Here is a 16,096-nt window from a genome sequence, read left to right on the forward strand (position 1 = left end):
AGGTGAGATGACAAGATAGCCCTTAATCTCAACTAATGCTTTCCATTTCCTCTTTACTACCAGAGGTTTCCCCCACTCATCCACCTTCACAGTTTCCTGATCTAGAACTGAAGAATCACATCACAATTAATTTGTTAATTATGCCAATTAATTTAATAACAATAGACTGATACTTTGGCAGTCAGTATATTCTGTTAAGAATAAATATGGTCATGGCAGTGTTTTTTACATTTCATATGTCTAAAGCATAACAATGGAAAGTTTTGACAGGCTGCGTACATTCTATTTTTGCTACAGTTCTTATCCGCTGCTTAAAAGAGTGGGGAAAAGGTTTGTGTAAAGTACAAGGTTATTGTACTAATGCCATGTTGAAAGTCAATAGATGGGACTCATTTTGGTGTCTAGATTCCAACAATTTGTTGATTCATCCATTTGTAGTCACCAGTATGCATGAAATTCTTTTGTTGATAAAATCTAGCAATCTAACTGCCAGGTCAGTTGCAAAGCCTTATAGTAGATGTCATTACTTAAAACACAATACTAGTATATTTTAATATATGCAAGTGTTTGCAACTATTAATAATTACAGCTTCTCATCTCTTGGAGTGGAAATAATTCAAATAAAAAGAAAACATGTCAAGCTAGGTAGAAGTCTGGTCAGCATCTACAAAGGGAGAATATCATGATACCGTGGGTGTTTATCCTTCAAAAAATTGAAGAGCATTTCAATAAAACTATTTAAGTAAAAGAGGGCTTTACATTTATCAACATCAGAGCTACAATGGGTCTGTATCCATTAAAATGTAATTGTTTTAGAGGCCTGCCTGAATGAATGCATCTTATTCAATATTAACATTACATATTCATTTACATTTCAAATGTTTTTAATAGCATACTGCTGTTGTTATTAATAAACCCTTATTAATTTATTCCAAGCTAATATTCTCATGAGATTAGCTATCCATATTTAAATGAGTTATCCATCACTCCTCTCCCCACCCCACTGAATCTTTGAAGCTGCATTGTTATCATGTTCTGGAATGTTTAATCTTTAATTGTTCTGTAAACATGAGATTTAAATTTAGAGTTTTTGTAGATGGCGTCTAATAATCTAACCATTTATTTAGAGTTGCTGAACAATATTTTATAGTTTGGACTGAATAGGGGATTATGAGTTACCATGTAGACCATAATCGCTTTTTTAGGCATAATCAAATTTGTTTTCTTTAATTTTGCAGGCCTATTCTCAGGATGCTTACCTGAAGGGTAATGATCCTTATTCTGGTAGTGCTTGCCTCATACCAGAGCCGCCACCTGTATTCTACCCTCGACATTTGGCTATGACCCAGAAGAAGGAGTCTTCACTGGTAGATTCTTCACAGGGAATTCTGGTAGACAACAGAAATTACAATGCCAGCTCAGGTTTGGACAGAGGATTCTATTTTGATCCATCTTCACCTCTGGATAATAGTACAAAAATTAGCCCACCTGCTAGCATATGGCATAAAAGATGGGGTAGAGGACGATCATCAGATCTGTTGGCTGAAATTGGAATAATTCATTCAAATCCCATGGACCACGTGGAGGAGATGCAATATGGAATAAAGCCAAGATCAATTCTAGTCAGAGAACAAACAATGTCTTCAAATTCTGTTGTACAGGATCCAATAAACAATAAATATGGTTTAGGTTCAGCTGCTATGCAAGATAGATATCGGGGATATTCTAAACATATTCCTTTCTCAACAGTCTCAAACCACAATGTTTACTCGGGACCTAAGAGCAACATGAGTCAGAGAAATTATACCAGTTCTGTGAACAACAGGGAATATGATAATTTTCATTCTGATATTAGGACTTCATGGGAACAACTTGGCAGTACAAAAACTAGCAAACATCAGTATAGCCCACCTATTTGGCAATCTGCACAGTTCCCATGTCGAAGCTTATCTGAGGATCATTGTTACACTGCTATGCCCCCAAAATACAGGAGTTACTCATGGGACAGTCTTAAAGAGACCTCCTTATGCAAATATTGGCCTCACAGTGCTTCCCAAGACACTTTACTTGCACCTATGAATGAGTCATGGAGTTACAGGACTCAGTCAGAAGATTATCTGGAAAAATGTGATCAATCTTTCGACAATTTAATACACAATGCCTTTTCAACAGGTGGGGACAGGTTCTTGTGGCCAAATTCAAAAACCGGTACAGTGATTGGTGATTTTTCTAAGACTGGTGGACAAGAACAGTTGCTATGGCAGCACAGACCAGCAGGATACTCTTCAGGTGATCCTGTAATGCATGGTCAGAAACACTCATCCCAGCAGAACTCCAGCAATAGGAGTACCTATTATAAAAACAATCACACCAGATTATCTATTACTTCTCAACAGCAATGCAGAAATGAATCTACTTATTCTCACTCTGAAAAGAGGACAGATATTGCACATGTCGGGCCACAGAGTACCAATGTTTCCCAAAGTAAAATATCTCACCTTTCAGAGATGACAGTGTTTGTTTCTGGTTTGACTCCCAGTGAGTCTAAGGCTGAACATTGTGCACCCTTTCAAGTCAAGAGAATTGATGTGCCTGTTGTTCGAGACCAAAGATTGACAAATCATGATTGGCAGGGTGGCTTGTACCCAAAACAGACAGACAGAAACTTTGGTCAGGAGAGAGTGTTGCAACAAGATATTCAATCATTTACTGTTGTGAAGTCTGGAGTTGCCCTTATCTCTGAATGTGAGATTCCTCTGGCATTCATGCAGAAGGAACCAGAAACAGCTCAAACAAACAAACCAGTCTTTTTAAGGCAAAAGCCTCCTACTGGCCGCAGAATACCACATCCTCTTCAGCACCCTGTTTGTATGGATAGTTTGGAACCAACACCTGCAATTTTGTCGCCAGCTGACACATCTAAAAATACATCTATGGAACAGATGAATGAAAAGCTAGAAGGGACCACTGTAAAATCATCGGACGATTCATTGGCCTCAATTCCGTATATTGGTATGTAAAACAGCCAGAGGTCACCTAGGAAATGAAAATACCCTGATAATTACCTGTAGGAAATTTAGAAGTTATAAGAACTGTTTTGTGCTTTAAACATTTCTGGCACTGTTCAGTAGCTGGAGTCCCCAGCACATTTGAAACATGCTTCATTGTACCTTAGAGCATGTGGTGCATCTAATTTCATCTATGTCTGAGTGGGTTGGCATAGCGGTTATCGCAATGGCTTTATAGCACAATCGATTTGAACTGGACCAGGGTTTAAATCCTGCGCTGTCTACAAGGAATTTGTACATACTCCCCATGTCTGTGTGGGTTTTCTCCCAGAGTTCTGATTTCCTCCTACTTTTCAAAATGAATCAAGGGTTATGGTTAATGGGGTGTAAATTGGGAGGCACGGACTTGTGCTGTATGATTGTATGTCCAAGTTTAAAATTACTGTTGACTCTTTGCCAGAGATCATCCAAAATTAATCCAAAAATAAACATGATCACAATCGGATACCACCACTCCCATATTAGCATTTGATTGCCCTAATGTGATCATTTAGTATATTCTATTTAATTCATTTACATGGTTCTGACAAATTTTTAGATATGAATGTGTTCAGATTGGTTTCAATTTAGTTAATGTAAATTTGGCAAATTAAATGAGGTTTGTAGAGTCACATGTCAATTTTGGATCAAACAGCAAGAAATGGAATAAATCAGATTACAAATTGTGAATTATTCCATTATTACAACATTATCAGCATATTAACTAAATATTAATAAAAATAATTACAAAGAATGTAAAAAATTGAGCTATGAGTGGTCTCAGAAACAATTTGCAGACACAGTGACATGATATTGCAACTGTTTACCTGTTCCAATGACCTTAGTTCAATTCTGACATCTAGCACTGTCCATGTGGAGGTTGCATGTTCTCGCTGTAATCACAAAGGTTTCCCTTGAGTGATCTGGTCTCCTCCCTCACTCCAAAGATATGTTGACTTTTAGCCCTGGTATAAATGCAATGTGGATTTGAATGTGTTGAATTGGATCACAATCAGATTGGGGATGGATTGTGAAATGCACCCAAACATTATAAAGTTGTTAAAGTGTGGCACTTTATCAAAATGGCTATTTTAGAGAAATAGAAATAATGGGACATATTAAAGCTATTGGAGCTGTTGCTAAATCCTGTAAAAATCCAGCAGATCAGGTAGTACCTATGAAAAGAAAAGATAACCTACCACAGAACTGGCAGTCTGGTTCATGAAGGAAATGATTTCTGTGTGGTTGAATTTGAATTGGACATGCACTGTGCCCTGCTGAGAGGTGGTGCACCTCAAGCTCACTTAGAACTTTGTTGGAATCATTCAGTAGATCAGAGTGGGAGTAGGAAGGAGAATTATAGAAAAAGAGATGATCCCTGACTGCTGATATTTTGTGATATTTTGTGATATTTTCTGTTTTTTATTCAGATTTATAGCATCTGCGGCTTTTTGACATTGGTTCCATATCCCTGTCTTACGGTTTCTACTTAATGGAAATAGTTTTTCTCCAATAAAAAGATAACTTAATTTCTAAATTTCAATGGATACAGCTCTAGTTTGTGTAATTTTTCTTTGTAATTTAATCCCTTGAATTTGGGTTTAATTCCTCTGTTAGTGGTGGCCAACCTTTTAATTTTTAAAGTTAGACATACAGCATGGTAATAGGCCATTTCAGCCCATGAGTCCATGCCACCCAATTAACCTACACCTTCAGTATGTACTCATGGGCCAAAATGGGCAGATTTCAGAATTATATTCTGAGCATTTTCTGAATCTGTTGATGGCTTTTGTATTTGTTTGAGTCTGGATCATTATTAGACATCCATTACTTCCTCCTCACATTTAGAAGACCCTCGAATCAAATCTTTCAGTTACAAAATAAGGATGTCTAGATTTAAACTTATTTGTCTAATTTTATTCTGTATTCATATCTCTATAATCAATGCACCTTTTTACATCACAGAATGTGGCAATTTAGTCTATCATGACCATAAAATAATGAGATTCCCAGCCGAGTCTCACCGTTCAGCAACATTAGTAGTGCTGTAGATCATGTTTTAAATGCATTGAGGCTTTCTCTTGGGTGGTAATCCCATGCAGGATTGCTTGTTAGGTTAAATATGTTTCCTCATCTATTCCCTAATTCTTTTTATAAATGAAATTAATTCCTTCTGTTTTTTGATCCCTGTGTAAATGGAAAAAGATCTTTCCAATTTACTCTTTCTAGTTCTCTCTTAATTTTATATATTTGAATTGTTTCCTCTACTCTGACGAGAACAACAATCTATTCACTCAACATAAGATTAAGTTGCAGCTCATGAATCTTCCCTCCCCCCTTCCACCCCTTTCCATGCAATAATTTGCTGCAATGTTTTGACTATATGCAATATCTGAGTACTGTATAAAATTCCAGCAAAACATTCCTTTCCTTGTGAGTCATAGAAGTTGCCTGGGGTGCGCACCATGCAGGAGATTTGATTGAGGAAGAAACCCCTGTCGGTGCCAACTTCCCAGGTCTTCGTGCCAAGTGGCGATACAAGCGGCAATCTCTGGATTGTTACGTGTACCATGACCTAGTCAGAGTAGGAACAACAAGATATCTAGAATGAATTTGTGCCTTGAAAGGTGGAGTAGGAGGAATGTTTCAGATTCTTGGAACATTGGAACAGGTTCTGGGGCTGATGAGACTAGTACAAACAGGACGGTCTGCATCTGAGCAGGGCCAAGACCAATGTTCTTGGGGGTTTGTTTGCTAGAGAGTCAGAGGGGTGTAAAATGAGAATAGAAGCAAAAGGTAGCAAGGTGAAAAGCATTAGTGGCAGGCAAGTAAAAGTGGGAGGAAAATCAAAAAGAGCTATTTAGTTATATAATAAAAGGGATAATACCGGCACCACCTACGGCTCCTAGAACGCTTCCACCAGCGTTGTCTCCGCTCCATCCTCAACATCCATTGGAGTGCTTTCATCCCTAACGTCGAAGTACTCGAGATGGCAGAGGTCGACAGCATCGAGTCCACGCTGCTGAAGATCCAGCTGCGCTGGATGGGTCACGTCTCCAGAATGGAGGACCATCGCCTTCCCAAGATCGTGTTATATGGCGAGCTCTCCACTGGCCACCGTGACAGAGGTGCACCAAAGAAGAGGTACAAGGACTGCCTAAAGAAATCTCTTGGTGCCTGCCACATTGACCACCGCCAGTGGGCTGATAACACCTCAAACCGTGCATCTTGGCGCCTCACAGTTTGGCGGGCAGCAACCTCCTTTGAAGAAGACCGCAGAGTCCACCTCACTGACAAAAGGCAAAGGAGGAAAAACCCAACACCCAACCCCAACCAACCAATTTTCCGCTGCAACCGTGTCTGCCTGTCCCACATCGGACTTGTCAGCCACAAACGAGCCTGCAGCTGACGTGGACTTTTTACCCCCTCCATAAATCTTCGTCCGCGAAGCCAAGCCAAAGAAAGAGAAAAAGGGATAAGAGTGTGGCTAAAGAAATGCAAGGAGCATTTGTAATAAAGTGGAGGAATTGAATGTGGAGATAGCTATTAATAACTATGATATAGTTGGGATCACAGAGACGTGGCTTCAGGGGGAACGTGACTGGGAGCTCAACATTCAGGTGGGATAGACAGAAAGGAAAAGGAGGTGGAGTAGCATTGGTTAGGGAAGAGGTGAATGTCATAGAAAGGAAGGACATCAGTGTAGAGGATGTGGAATTCATACGGGTAGAGCTGTGAAACAGGAAGGGGCAGAAGACACTAGTGGGAGTAGTGTACAGGCTGCCTAACAGTAGCAGTGAGGTTAGTGAAGGAATCATGAAGGAAATTGGTAATGCATGCAACAAAGGGATGGCAGTTGTAATGAGTGACTTTAATCTACATGTAGATTGGGTGAACCAAATTGGAAAGGGCAAGGTTGAAGAGGATTTCTTAGAATATATGTGGGATTGTTTTCTAAATCAGCATGTTGAGAAACTGATGAGGGAACGAGCCATTCTAGACAGGGTATTGAGTAATGGAGAAGGATTAATTAGCAATCTTGTTGTGAGGAACCCACAATATGGTGGAATTTTTCATTAGGATGGAATGTGACAGAGTTGATACGGATACAAAGGTTTTGAACTTGAAGAGGGGTAACTTTGATGGTATGAGATGTGAATTGGCTAAAATAGATTGACAGATGGAACTTAAAGGACTAATGGTAGAAATGCAATAGCAATCATTTAAGGATAGCTTGGAGCAAGTGCAGAAAATGTACATCCCAGTTTGTATAAAGAATAAATAGAGGAGGGTAGCGCATCTATGGCTAACAAGGGAGATCTGAGAGAGTGTTAAATTCAAAGAAGGAGCTTGCAAATTAACCAAAAAGCATAATATCCCTGATGATTGGAAGAAATTCAGAATTCTGCCAAGGAGGTCAAAAGGATTAATTAGGAAAGGTGAGAGAGATTATGAGAGGAAGTTGGCAGGGAACATAAAAAAAATGACTGTAAAAGCTTTTATAGATACATTAAGAGTAAGAGGTTAGTTAAGACAAATGTGGGTCCGTTGCAGACAGAAACAGGTGAGTTGATCATGGGGAACAAGGGTGTGGCAGACTGTTTGAATGACTATTTTAGTCCTGTCTTCACTAAGGAAGACATAACTAATCTACAGAAAATTATTGTGGATCAGGGATCTATTGTGATGGAGGGACTAAAGGAAATAACTGTAAGTTGAGAAGTTGTATAAGTTAAATTGCAGGGATTAAAGGCGGATAAATCTCTGGGGCCGGATAGTCTGCATCTGAGAGTGCTGAAAGAAGTAGCCCAGGAAATAGTGGGTGTGTTGGTGATAATTTTTCAAACCTCTTTGGATATTGGATTAGTTCCTGAGGATTGGAGGGTGGCCAATGTAACCCCACTCTTTAAGAAGGGAGGGAGAGAGAAATCAGGGAACTACAGACCAGTTAGCATGACATTGGTAGTAGGGAAGGTGTTAGAATCAGTTATTAAAGATGCAATTGCAGTACATTTGGAAAGTATTGGTATCACCGGACAGAGTCAGCATGGTTTTGTGAAGGGGAAATCATGTCTGATGAATCTAATAGAGGATGTTAGCAGTAGAGTGGATATGATAACTTAAATAGCATGGTATAGGAGGTATGGTATTAAGGTGGATAGAGAATTGGTTGAGGGACAGGAAGAAAAGAGTAGGAATAAATCATTTTTTTTCAGAATGGCAGCCAGTGACTAATGGGGTACAGCACGGCTCAGTGCTGGGGCCACTGTTGTTTATGATATATATCAACGACTTAGATGTGGGAATAGATAGCAGTATCTCAGAATTTGCAGATGATATGAAGTTGGGTGGCAGGGTTATCTGTGATGGGGATGCTAGGAGAGTGCAGGGGGATATGGACGTTAGGCGAGTTGGCCAGGACGTGACAAATGCAGTTTAATGTGGAAAAATACGAGGTTATCCATTTTGGAGGTAAGAACAGGAAAGAGGACTATTATCTAAATGGATTCTGTTTAGGAAAAGGGGAGATGCAGTGAGATTTGGGTGTTGTTGTGCATCAGTCATTGAAAGTGGGCGTGGAGGTGCAGCAGGTGATGAGGAGGGTGAATGGTATGTTGGCGTTCATAGTGAGAGGATTTGAGTACAAGAGTAGGGAGATCCTGCTGCAGCTGTACAGGGCCATGGTGAGACCACACCTGGAGTACTGCGTGCAGTTTTAGTCACTTAATCTGAGGAAGGGTATCCTTGCCTTGGAGGGTGTGCAGAGAAAGTTCACTAGACTGATACCAGGGATGGAGGGACTCGCAAATGAAGAAAGGTTGGATAGACTAGGCTTGTATTCTCTGGAATTTAGAAGATTGAGGGGGGATCTTATAGAAACATAAAATTCTTAAGGGTTTAGACAGACTAGACACAAGAAGGTTGTTTCCAATGCTGGGAAAAACCAGAAGCAGGGGCCATAGTTTAAGGATAAGTGGAAATTTTTTTTAGGACTGGGATGAGGAAAGATTTCTTCTCTCAGAGGTAAATGTGTGGAATTCTTTGCCACAAGAAGTATTTGAGGCTGGTTCCCTGCCAATATTTAAGTGTAGGTTAGATTTAGCTCTTAGCTCTTGTGGCCAAGGGGATTGGGAGTATGGGGAGAAGGCAGGAACCAGTTACTGATCAGCTAATGAATGGTGGTGTAGGCTTGAAGGGCCAAATAGCCTAATCCTACACCTATTTTCTATGTTTCTTTGTTTCTTTTGGTCATCCAGCCTTCTTGCTGCCTGTGGGAAGAAACTATTTCAGTCTGGTGGTGCTGACTCTGATACTCCTGTATCTCTTCCTCAACAGGAGCAGCTAGAAAATGCTATTTGCAGATTGGAAGGGACCTCAATGATTTAGACAATGATTCTGGTAGATCACATTGATGGTGGGAGAGAGAGACCCTAATGATCCTCACTGCCACTTTTATGGTCCTGTGGATTGACTTCCAATCCATTTTTCTACATGCAACTATGATGCTGCCGGCCAGTAGGCTATAGAAGGTTGACATAATGGTGGCCAGTAGCCTTGCCTGCTTCAGTCTCCTCAGGAAGTGTAGTCACTGTGGTGCTTTCCTGACAAGTGAGCAGATGTTGTGTCCCATGATAGGTCACTAGTGAAGTGAATTCCAAGGAGCTTGGTGCTCTCCACTCTCTCTATTACAGAGTTAATTGTTGATGTGTAGTGGAGGGTGGTCATTCCTAGTCCTCCTAAAGTCTACAATCATCTCTTTTGACTTGTCCACGTTAAGACTCGGATTGTTGCTCTTGCACCATTTAATGAGGTTTTCCACCTCTTTGTAGTCATTGCTGATGAGATCGACGACTCTTGTGTCACCTGCAAACTTGATGACACTGTTGGAGCTGGATCTGGTGCTGCATTGGTGGGTCAGTAGCATGAACGGGAGTGGGCTGAGCACACACGCCTGAGGTGCACCACTGCTCAGCGTGATGGTGCTTGATGTTCCGCTACTGACCCGGACAGACTGTAATCTTTCCTTTAGGAAGTCCAGGATCCAAGAATGTGTAACTTCTTTAAATGCTTTGCTAAAATGCATCATACTACATCAAATGCTCTAATGCCATCAACATCCTTTAAAAGAATTGTTAATCCAACACAACCTTTCCTTAATAAATCTATGCTGACTCCCCTCAATAAATATGAACCTCTCTAAATATTAATGTGCACTGTCCCTCAGAATATTTTTCTATCAAATCACCCATAACTTGCCTTGCCTGATAGTTAATCAGTCTATCCTCTTTTCCTTTTGTTTGCATATTAACAACCTTCCTTTCCGCTATCTACAGCCATGTCAAAACCAAAGAGAATTATTTCAAACTCTGTGAAACTTACCTCTATGATTTTAAACTCTAGAAAAATTGAGATGGAAGGATATTGGCCTGAAATGTTCACCCTCTTTTCTTCTCTGGAGATGTCACTTGTATTTCCACTATTGTCTGTTTTCATTTTATATTCTACCAGGTCTGAATTTTTATCCAATTTTAAAGATACTACATCCCTTGTACTGTACATTTCCCCTTATCTGAAGTTCAGAATACCAAAAAGATCCAAAAATTGACCTTTTTTGCGGCGCAGACGTGGCGTCATAAACTGAAGAAAATGTTATCACCCGACTTGCCTATGTGGGGCTCTGACACTGGTACCATTTTGATAACCACAGGGTTCTCGTGTACTGTACAAAGATATAGTTCCAAATGGCAAAAATGTCTGTAGATAGCACTATGGATGTCAATGAAAAGAAAAAGAGGAAGTGTTTATGTTTGTTTATAGAACAGAAAGTCAAGTTGTTGTTAAAACCAATTGTTAATGAGGCAGATGACACTGGAGGAAACATTTGAATGGAGGATAATTTCTAGTATTTGATGCTGCATTTATCTTATTTTGTAAGCAGAGATCAAGTTGTTTTTTGGTACATATTAAACATTATTTCATGCTCAAAAAGCCTGCTGATTTTTCGTTGTTGTTTAACCACTGACACAAATATTCGGCTGATGCTACTGAGGTGTTTAAAGCCATTGTTCTGATAACGGAAAAACATCCGGACCCAGGCGTTTTCGGATACAGAGAAACATAGTGTATTGATTATTTGAAGTACATCAAATTCTTCTTCAATCGCAATGATTACACCATCTCCCTCAAAACATTGATTTGGCACTTGGCATGTTTTCAGCCTCAGGTTATCCTTGTGTTCTCTACAAGGACTCACTATTGTTAGAACATCTGAGATTTTCTTCGAAGTTACCTGAAATCTTTTCCTTTGTAATTTCCTTTTTAATTTCACCTACAATTCTTCAAGCTTTCTGCTATGTTGAGTTCTCAGTCTCATTCACTGGCAAAATTCATTCTCCTTGGGAATGTTAGTGAAAGAGCTTTGCAGGACTGTCATCTCGGTGAGAGAAGCTAATAATAAACATGTTTTTTGTGACTGGCTACTTAGTAGAATTACTTCCATTTATGGTAATAATCACAGCAGAATGAAATTCCCAGTTGTGCACTATGTGAATTTTAACGAAAGGCTTGATGTGTTCCCCAGAAGTTAGTGGCAGCAAAATTGCAACATCCAAGATAAAAAGCAGATTTGTTCTGTCAATAAAATAGGAAACAAAGTTTAAAATTTTATTGAGTAAAAATGTGTATAGATATAGAAAATGATGGAATAATTATAATAAAAGAATTCAAAATGGGGGAGAGAGTTGAAGGGAAGAGAGTAGAGAAAATACTTTCATTTACAAGCACTTTTCATATATTTTCAAATCAATCCAATAAATTTGAAATTGTTACAGTTATCTAAAAGACACAGTATATTTGACTAAAACCAAGTTCTACAAAAACAGAAAAAAATTAAAAGCAATTTGTTATTCGAGAAAGAATAATCATTATCGAATATTCTCTTGAAGAATTTTCACTACACAATATTGTAAAATCTTTTATGTCCATTATTAGGAGGCAAATTGAGTATTGGTTAAATTTCAAATCCATAAACAAACTCCTCTGTAAGTCGGATCCAAACAAAATTGTGTGTTTGTGTTTGAGTTTCTTTGAAGAAACAGTTTGACATCAGAACCAATGGACTCATGTCAAAATGTTCTGATTCTAATAAACTGTGGATTTTTTTCTTCTTTGTTCTCATTTACTGAGTATAGAAAGTATGGAAATGAAGAGAGTTTTCCTTTATGACCACTGCATCAAAGACTGAGCAAGTTAGTTTATCAAAGTGTCACATTGCCTTTGCCAGTCTGAAGATTAGAAGCAAGGTTTACAAAAATTATTCACTTCAGAGTTATAAAATTGATGTTAGGAACTGTTAATTTTATTCATTAGTACACAGGTGCACATTAGCAATCTGTTTTGGTTAGCCTATGTAAGTTATAAGGATGTACTGCAATAATTTGAAAGGTACTGCAGATAGGATTTTATTACAGATAATTAATTTATGATTATCCAGCTTGATTTCTTGTGCTGGCCATGGTAAAGCTCACAACTACATCTTTACTGGCCTATCTCAGACTGTGCAAGTGTGACAGAGTATTTAGAGTATTTACATTTTATGGGGGGCTCATCATTTTGGATTTGAACATTGCAATTTGATGATTTATTAGTTGATTGGGTTTCTTTTTGCAAGCTATTGAGTCTGGAATTTTTGCAAGCTAACATAAAGCTGGTACCTAGAAAAACAGCAGCAATGGAAGTCAATACATTTTTGTTACAACCATCACCTGCAGAGCTGCAGAACATGAGAAAAGAGGCTATTTCTTACGCAATGAAAATTTCTGGTTAAGTATTGGATGAGCAAAGTACAAATACAGAGGATTATAGTGAAATATTATATGTGAAGGAAAATTTGTTGAGGAAGACTTCGAAATTTTTCCAGAGAATAGATCTGTTACATAGAAACATAGAAGATAGGAGCAGGAGTAGGTCATTCGACCCTTCGAGCCTGCTCCGCCATTCAACAAGATCATGGCTGATCTTAAAGTTTAGTACCCTGTCCCCGCCTTCTCTCCATAACCTTTAATGCTTTTATACTGAAGAAATATATCTAATTCCCTCTTAAATATATTTAATGAACCTGCCTCTACTGCCCTCTGTGGCAATGAGTTCCACAGATTCACCACCCTCTGGGTAAAAAAATTCCTCCTCATCTCGGTCCTAAATGGTTTGCCTATTATCCTCAAACCATGGCCCCGGGTTCTGGATTTTCCCATCATTGGAAACATCCCATCTGCATCCATTCTGTCCAGTCCTGTCAGAATTTTATATGTCTCTATGAGATCCCTTCTCAATCTTCTAAACTTCAGAGAGTATAATCCCAATTTTCTCAATCTTTCCTGATAAGTTATTCCTGCCATTCCAGGTATCAGCCTGGTGAATTGCCTCTGCACTCCCTCCATTGCAAGAACATCCTTCCTTAGATAAGGTGACCAAAACTGCACTCAATACTCCAGGTGTGGTCTCACCAAGGTCCTGTACAGCTGCAGTAAGGTATCCTTGTTCCTATACTCAAACCCTCTTGATATGGTCCAACATACCATTTGCCTTTTTAACCGCCTGCTGTACCTCCATGCTCGCCTTCAGAGACTGATGTACAAGTACCCCTAGGACTCTCTGCACTTCCCCATCTCTTAATCTATTGCCATTCAAATAGTAATCTGCCCTCCGGTTTGTATTACCAAAGTGGATAACCTCACATTTATCCACATTGTAGTGCATTTGCCATATATCCGCCCAGTCCCTCAATTTATCCAAATCACACTGGAGCTTCCTGACCCCCTCTTCCGTGCACACAACCCCTCCTAGCTTAGTGTCATCTGCAAATTTGGAGATATTACATCCAATCCCCTCATCCAGATCATTAATGTAAATTGTGAATAGCTGGGGTCCCAGTACTGATCCCTGTGGTACCCCACTGGTCACCGCCTGCCACTCAGAAAATGAGCCATTTATCCCAACTCTCTGTCTTCTACCTGCCAGCCAGTTCTCAATCCACATCAATACTTTTCCCCTAATCCCATGAGCCTTGATTTTGGAAGCCAGTCATTTATGTGGGACCTTATCGAAGGCCTTTTGGAAGTCCAGGTACACCACATCCACTGGCTCTCCCCCATCTATTTTACCTGTCACCATCTCAAAGAATTCCAATAGATTTGTCAAGCACGATTTACCTTTTGTAAATCCATGTTGACTCCGTCCGATCCATTCTCTACTAATCATATGCTCCGCTATTACATCCTTAATAATGGATTCCATTATTTTGCCCACTACTGATGTAAGGCTCACCGGCCGATAATTCCCCGCTTTTTCTCTACCCCCCTTTTTAAATAGTGGAGTAACATTAGCTACCCTCCAATCCATGGGTACTGATCCTGAGTTTATCGAGTTCTGGAAAATAATTCTTAAAGCATCTGCTATCTGAATGGCCACTTCCTTGAGTACCCTAGGATGTAGATTATCAGGCCCTTGGGATTTATCTGCCTTCAATCCCATCAATTTCCCCAAGACCATGTCCTTAGAGATACTGATTTCTTTCAGTTCCTCCCTTCCATTAGTCTCTATGTTTCCCAACATCCTTGGGAGGTTATTTGTATCCTCTCTTGTAAAAACAGAACTAAAGTAGGAATTTAATTGGTCTGCCATTTCCTTATTCCCCATTATATATTCCCCTGATTCCGACTGCAAAGGACCTACTCTGGATTTCACCAATCTTTTCCTCTTGACATATTTATAAAAGCTTTTGCCGTCAGCAGTCGGTTTTTATATTTTCCGCAAGCTTACTTTTGTAATTTATTTTTGCTCTCTTGATTAATCCCTTTGTCCTCCTTTGCTGCATCTTGAACTGCTCCCAGTCTTCGATTGCGGTACTTTTTTGGCCAATTGATATGCTCTCTCTTTGGACCCAATGCTGTCTCTAATTTCCCTTGTTATCCACGGTTGAGTCACCTTTTTTGGTTTATTTTTATGCCAAACTGGTATAAATGATTTTTGCAATTTCTCCATTAGATCTGTGAATCTTTTCCATTGTCTATCCACAGTCAACTCCCCCATAAACACCACCCAATCAATCTTACTTAACTCCCGTCTCATACCATCATAATTCCCTTTATTTAAATTCAGGACCTTAGTCTCGGTTTTAATTTCATCACTCTCCATGTCGAGTGAGAATTCGATCATATTGTGATCGCTCCTACCCAAAGGGCCTCGCACAACAAGATTGCTGATTAGCCCCTTATCATTGCATAATACCCAATCTAAAATGGCCTGCTCCCGAGTTGGTTCCTCGACATATTGGTCTAGATAACCGTCCCGTAAACATTCAAGGAATTCCTCCTCCTCTGTATTTTTACCAATTTGACTAGTCCAATCTATATGCAAATTAAAGTCTCCCATGATGACAGCTGTTCCCTTATTGCACACTTTTCTAATTTCTCTTTTAATGCCTTTTAATGAGATGCAATTGGAATTGGAGAAATGGAGGGTGGAAGAAGAAGGAGAGAAATTGAGGGTAGAAGAGTATGAGTTGCAGAGACAACAATATGAGACAGACCAAACTGAAAAACAAAGAGAAGAGGTAGAAAAACTGAGGAAATATGAGATAGAGGCAGTTGAAAGATGAATGAGGAAATTGAAAGGCAGTTTCAATTAGAGAAGTTAAGAATGGAGATAGAGAAAGGTAAGAGAGCTGAGGCTGTAACTCCTGAAGAGAGGTTTTTGGCTAGTAGAGAGGTAAATTCTGTGCATCCTTTTGATGAGGGAGGTATCTATCTTTAGCATTTTGAAAAGATTTCTGTGAGTTCAAGATGGCCTAAAGAAAAATGCCCTCATGCTCCAAAGTGTATTGAAGGGAAAAGCACAAAATGCATACTCTAGTTTGACTGCAGAGCAAGAGGCAAATTATGATACTGTTAAACAAGCAGTATTGAAAGATTATCAATTAGTTCCAGAGGCATATAAGCAACAATTTAGGAATTTGGATTTTGCTCTGAAGAAATCTGTTTTTACTGTTT

The 16,096-nt window shown here is 39.3% G+C and overlaps 1 protein-coding gene and 1 long non-coding RNA gene across 9 annotated transcripts in view; one reads left to right on the forward strand and one right to left on the reverse strand.

Moving 5' to 3' along the window:
* LOC138750128 (uncharacterized) overlaps positions 1-2,593 on the reverse strand; it is a 31,595-nt gene extending 29,002 nt beyond the window's left edge. The window contains exons 1-3 of one of the 2 annotated variants that reach the window (XR_011349091.1): positions 2,499-2,593; positions 1,489-1,619; positions 1,260-1,388 (exon numbers count right to left, since the gene is read on the reverse strand). This is a non-coding gene — a long non-coding RNA (uncharacterized lncRNA). The remainder of the gene's footprint in view (positions 1-1,259; positions 1,389-1,488; positions 1,620-2,498) is intronic. The other variant, XR_011349089.1, reaches the window with a different exon arrangement.
* Positions 1-16,096, forward strand: part of LOC138750126 (rho GTPase-activating protein 23-like) — a 397,500-nt gene that overhangs the window by 251,974 nt on the left and 129,430 nt on the right. For all 7 annotated transcript variants that reach the window (XM_069912263.1, XM_069912261.1, XM_069912262.1 and 4 more), the window contains one exon: positions 1,239-3,012. In XM_069912263.1, coding sequence (XP_069768364.1) covers positions 1,239-3,012 — 1,774 coding nt within the window. The remainder of the gene's footprint in view (positions 1-1,238; positions 3,013-16,096) is intronic.

Source organism: Narcine bancroftii (genome assembly GCF_036971445.1).
Source record: "Narcine bancroftii isolate sNarBan1 chromosome 12 unlocalized genomic scaffold, sNarBan1.hap1 SUPER_12_unloc_2, whole genome shotgun sequence".
NCBI classification, from domain to species: domain Eukaryota; kingdom Metazoa; phylum Chordata; class Chondrichthyes; order Torpediniformes; family Narcinidae; genus Narcine; species Narcine bancroftii.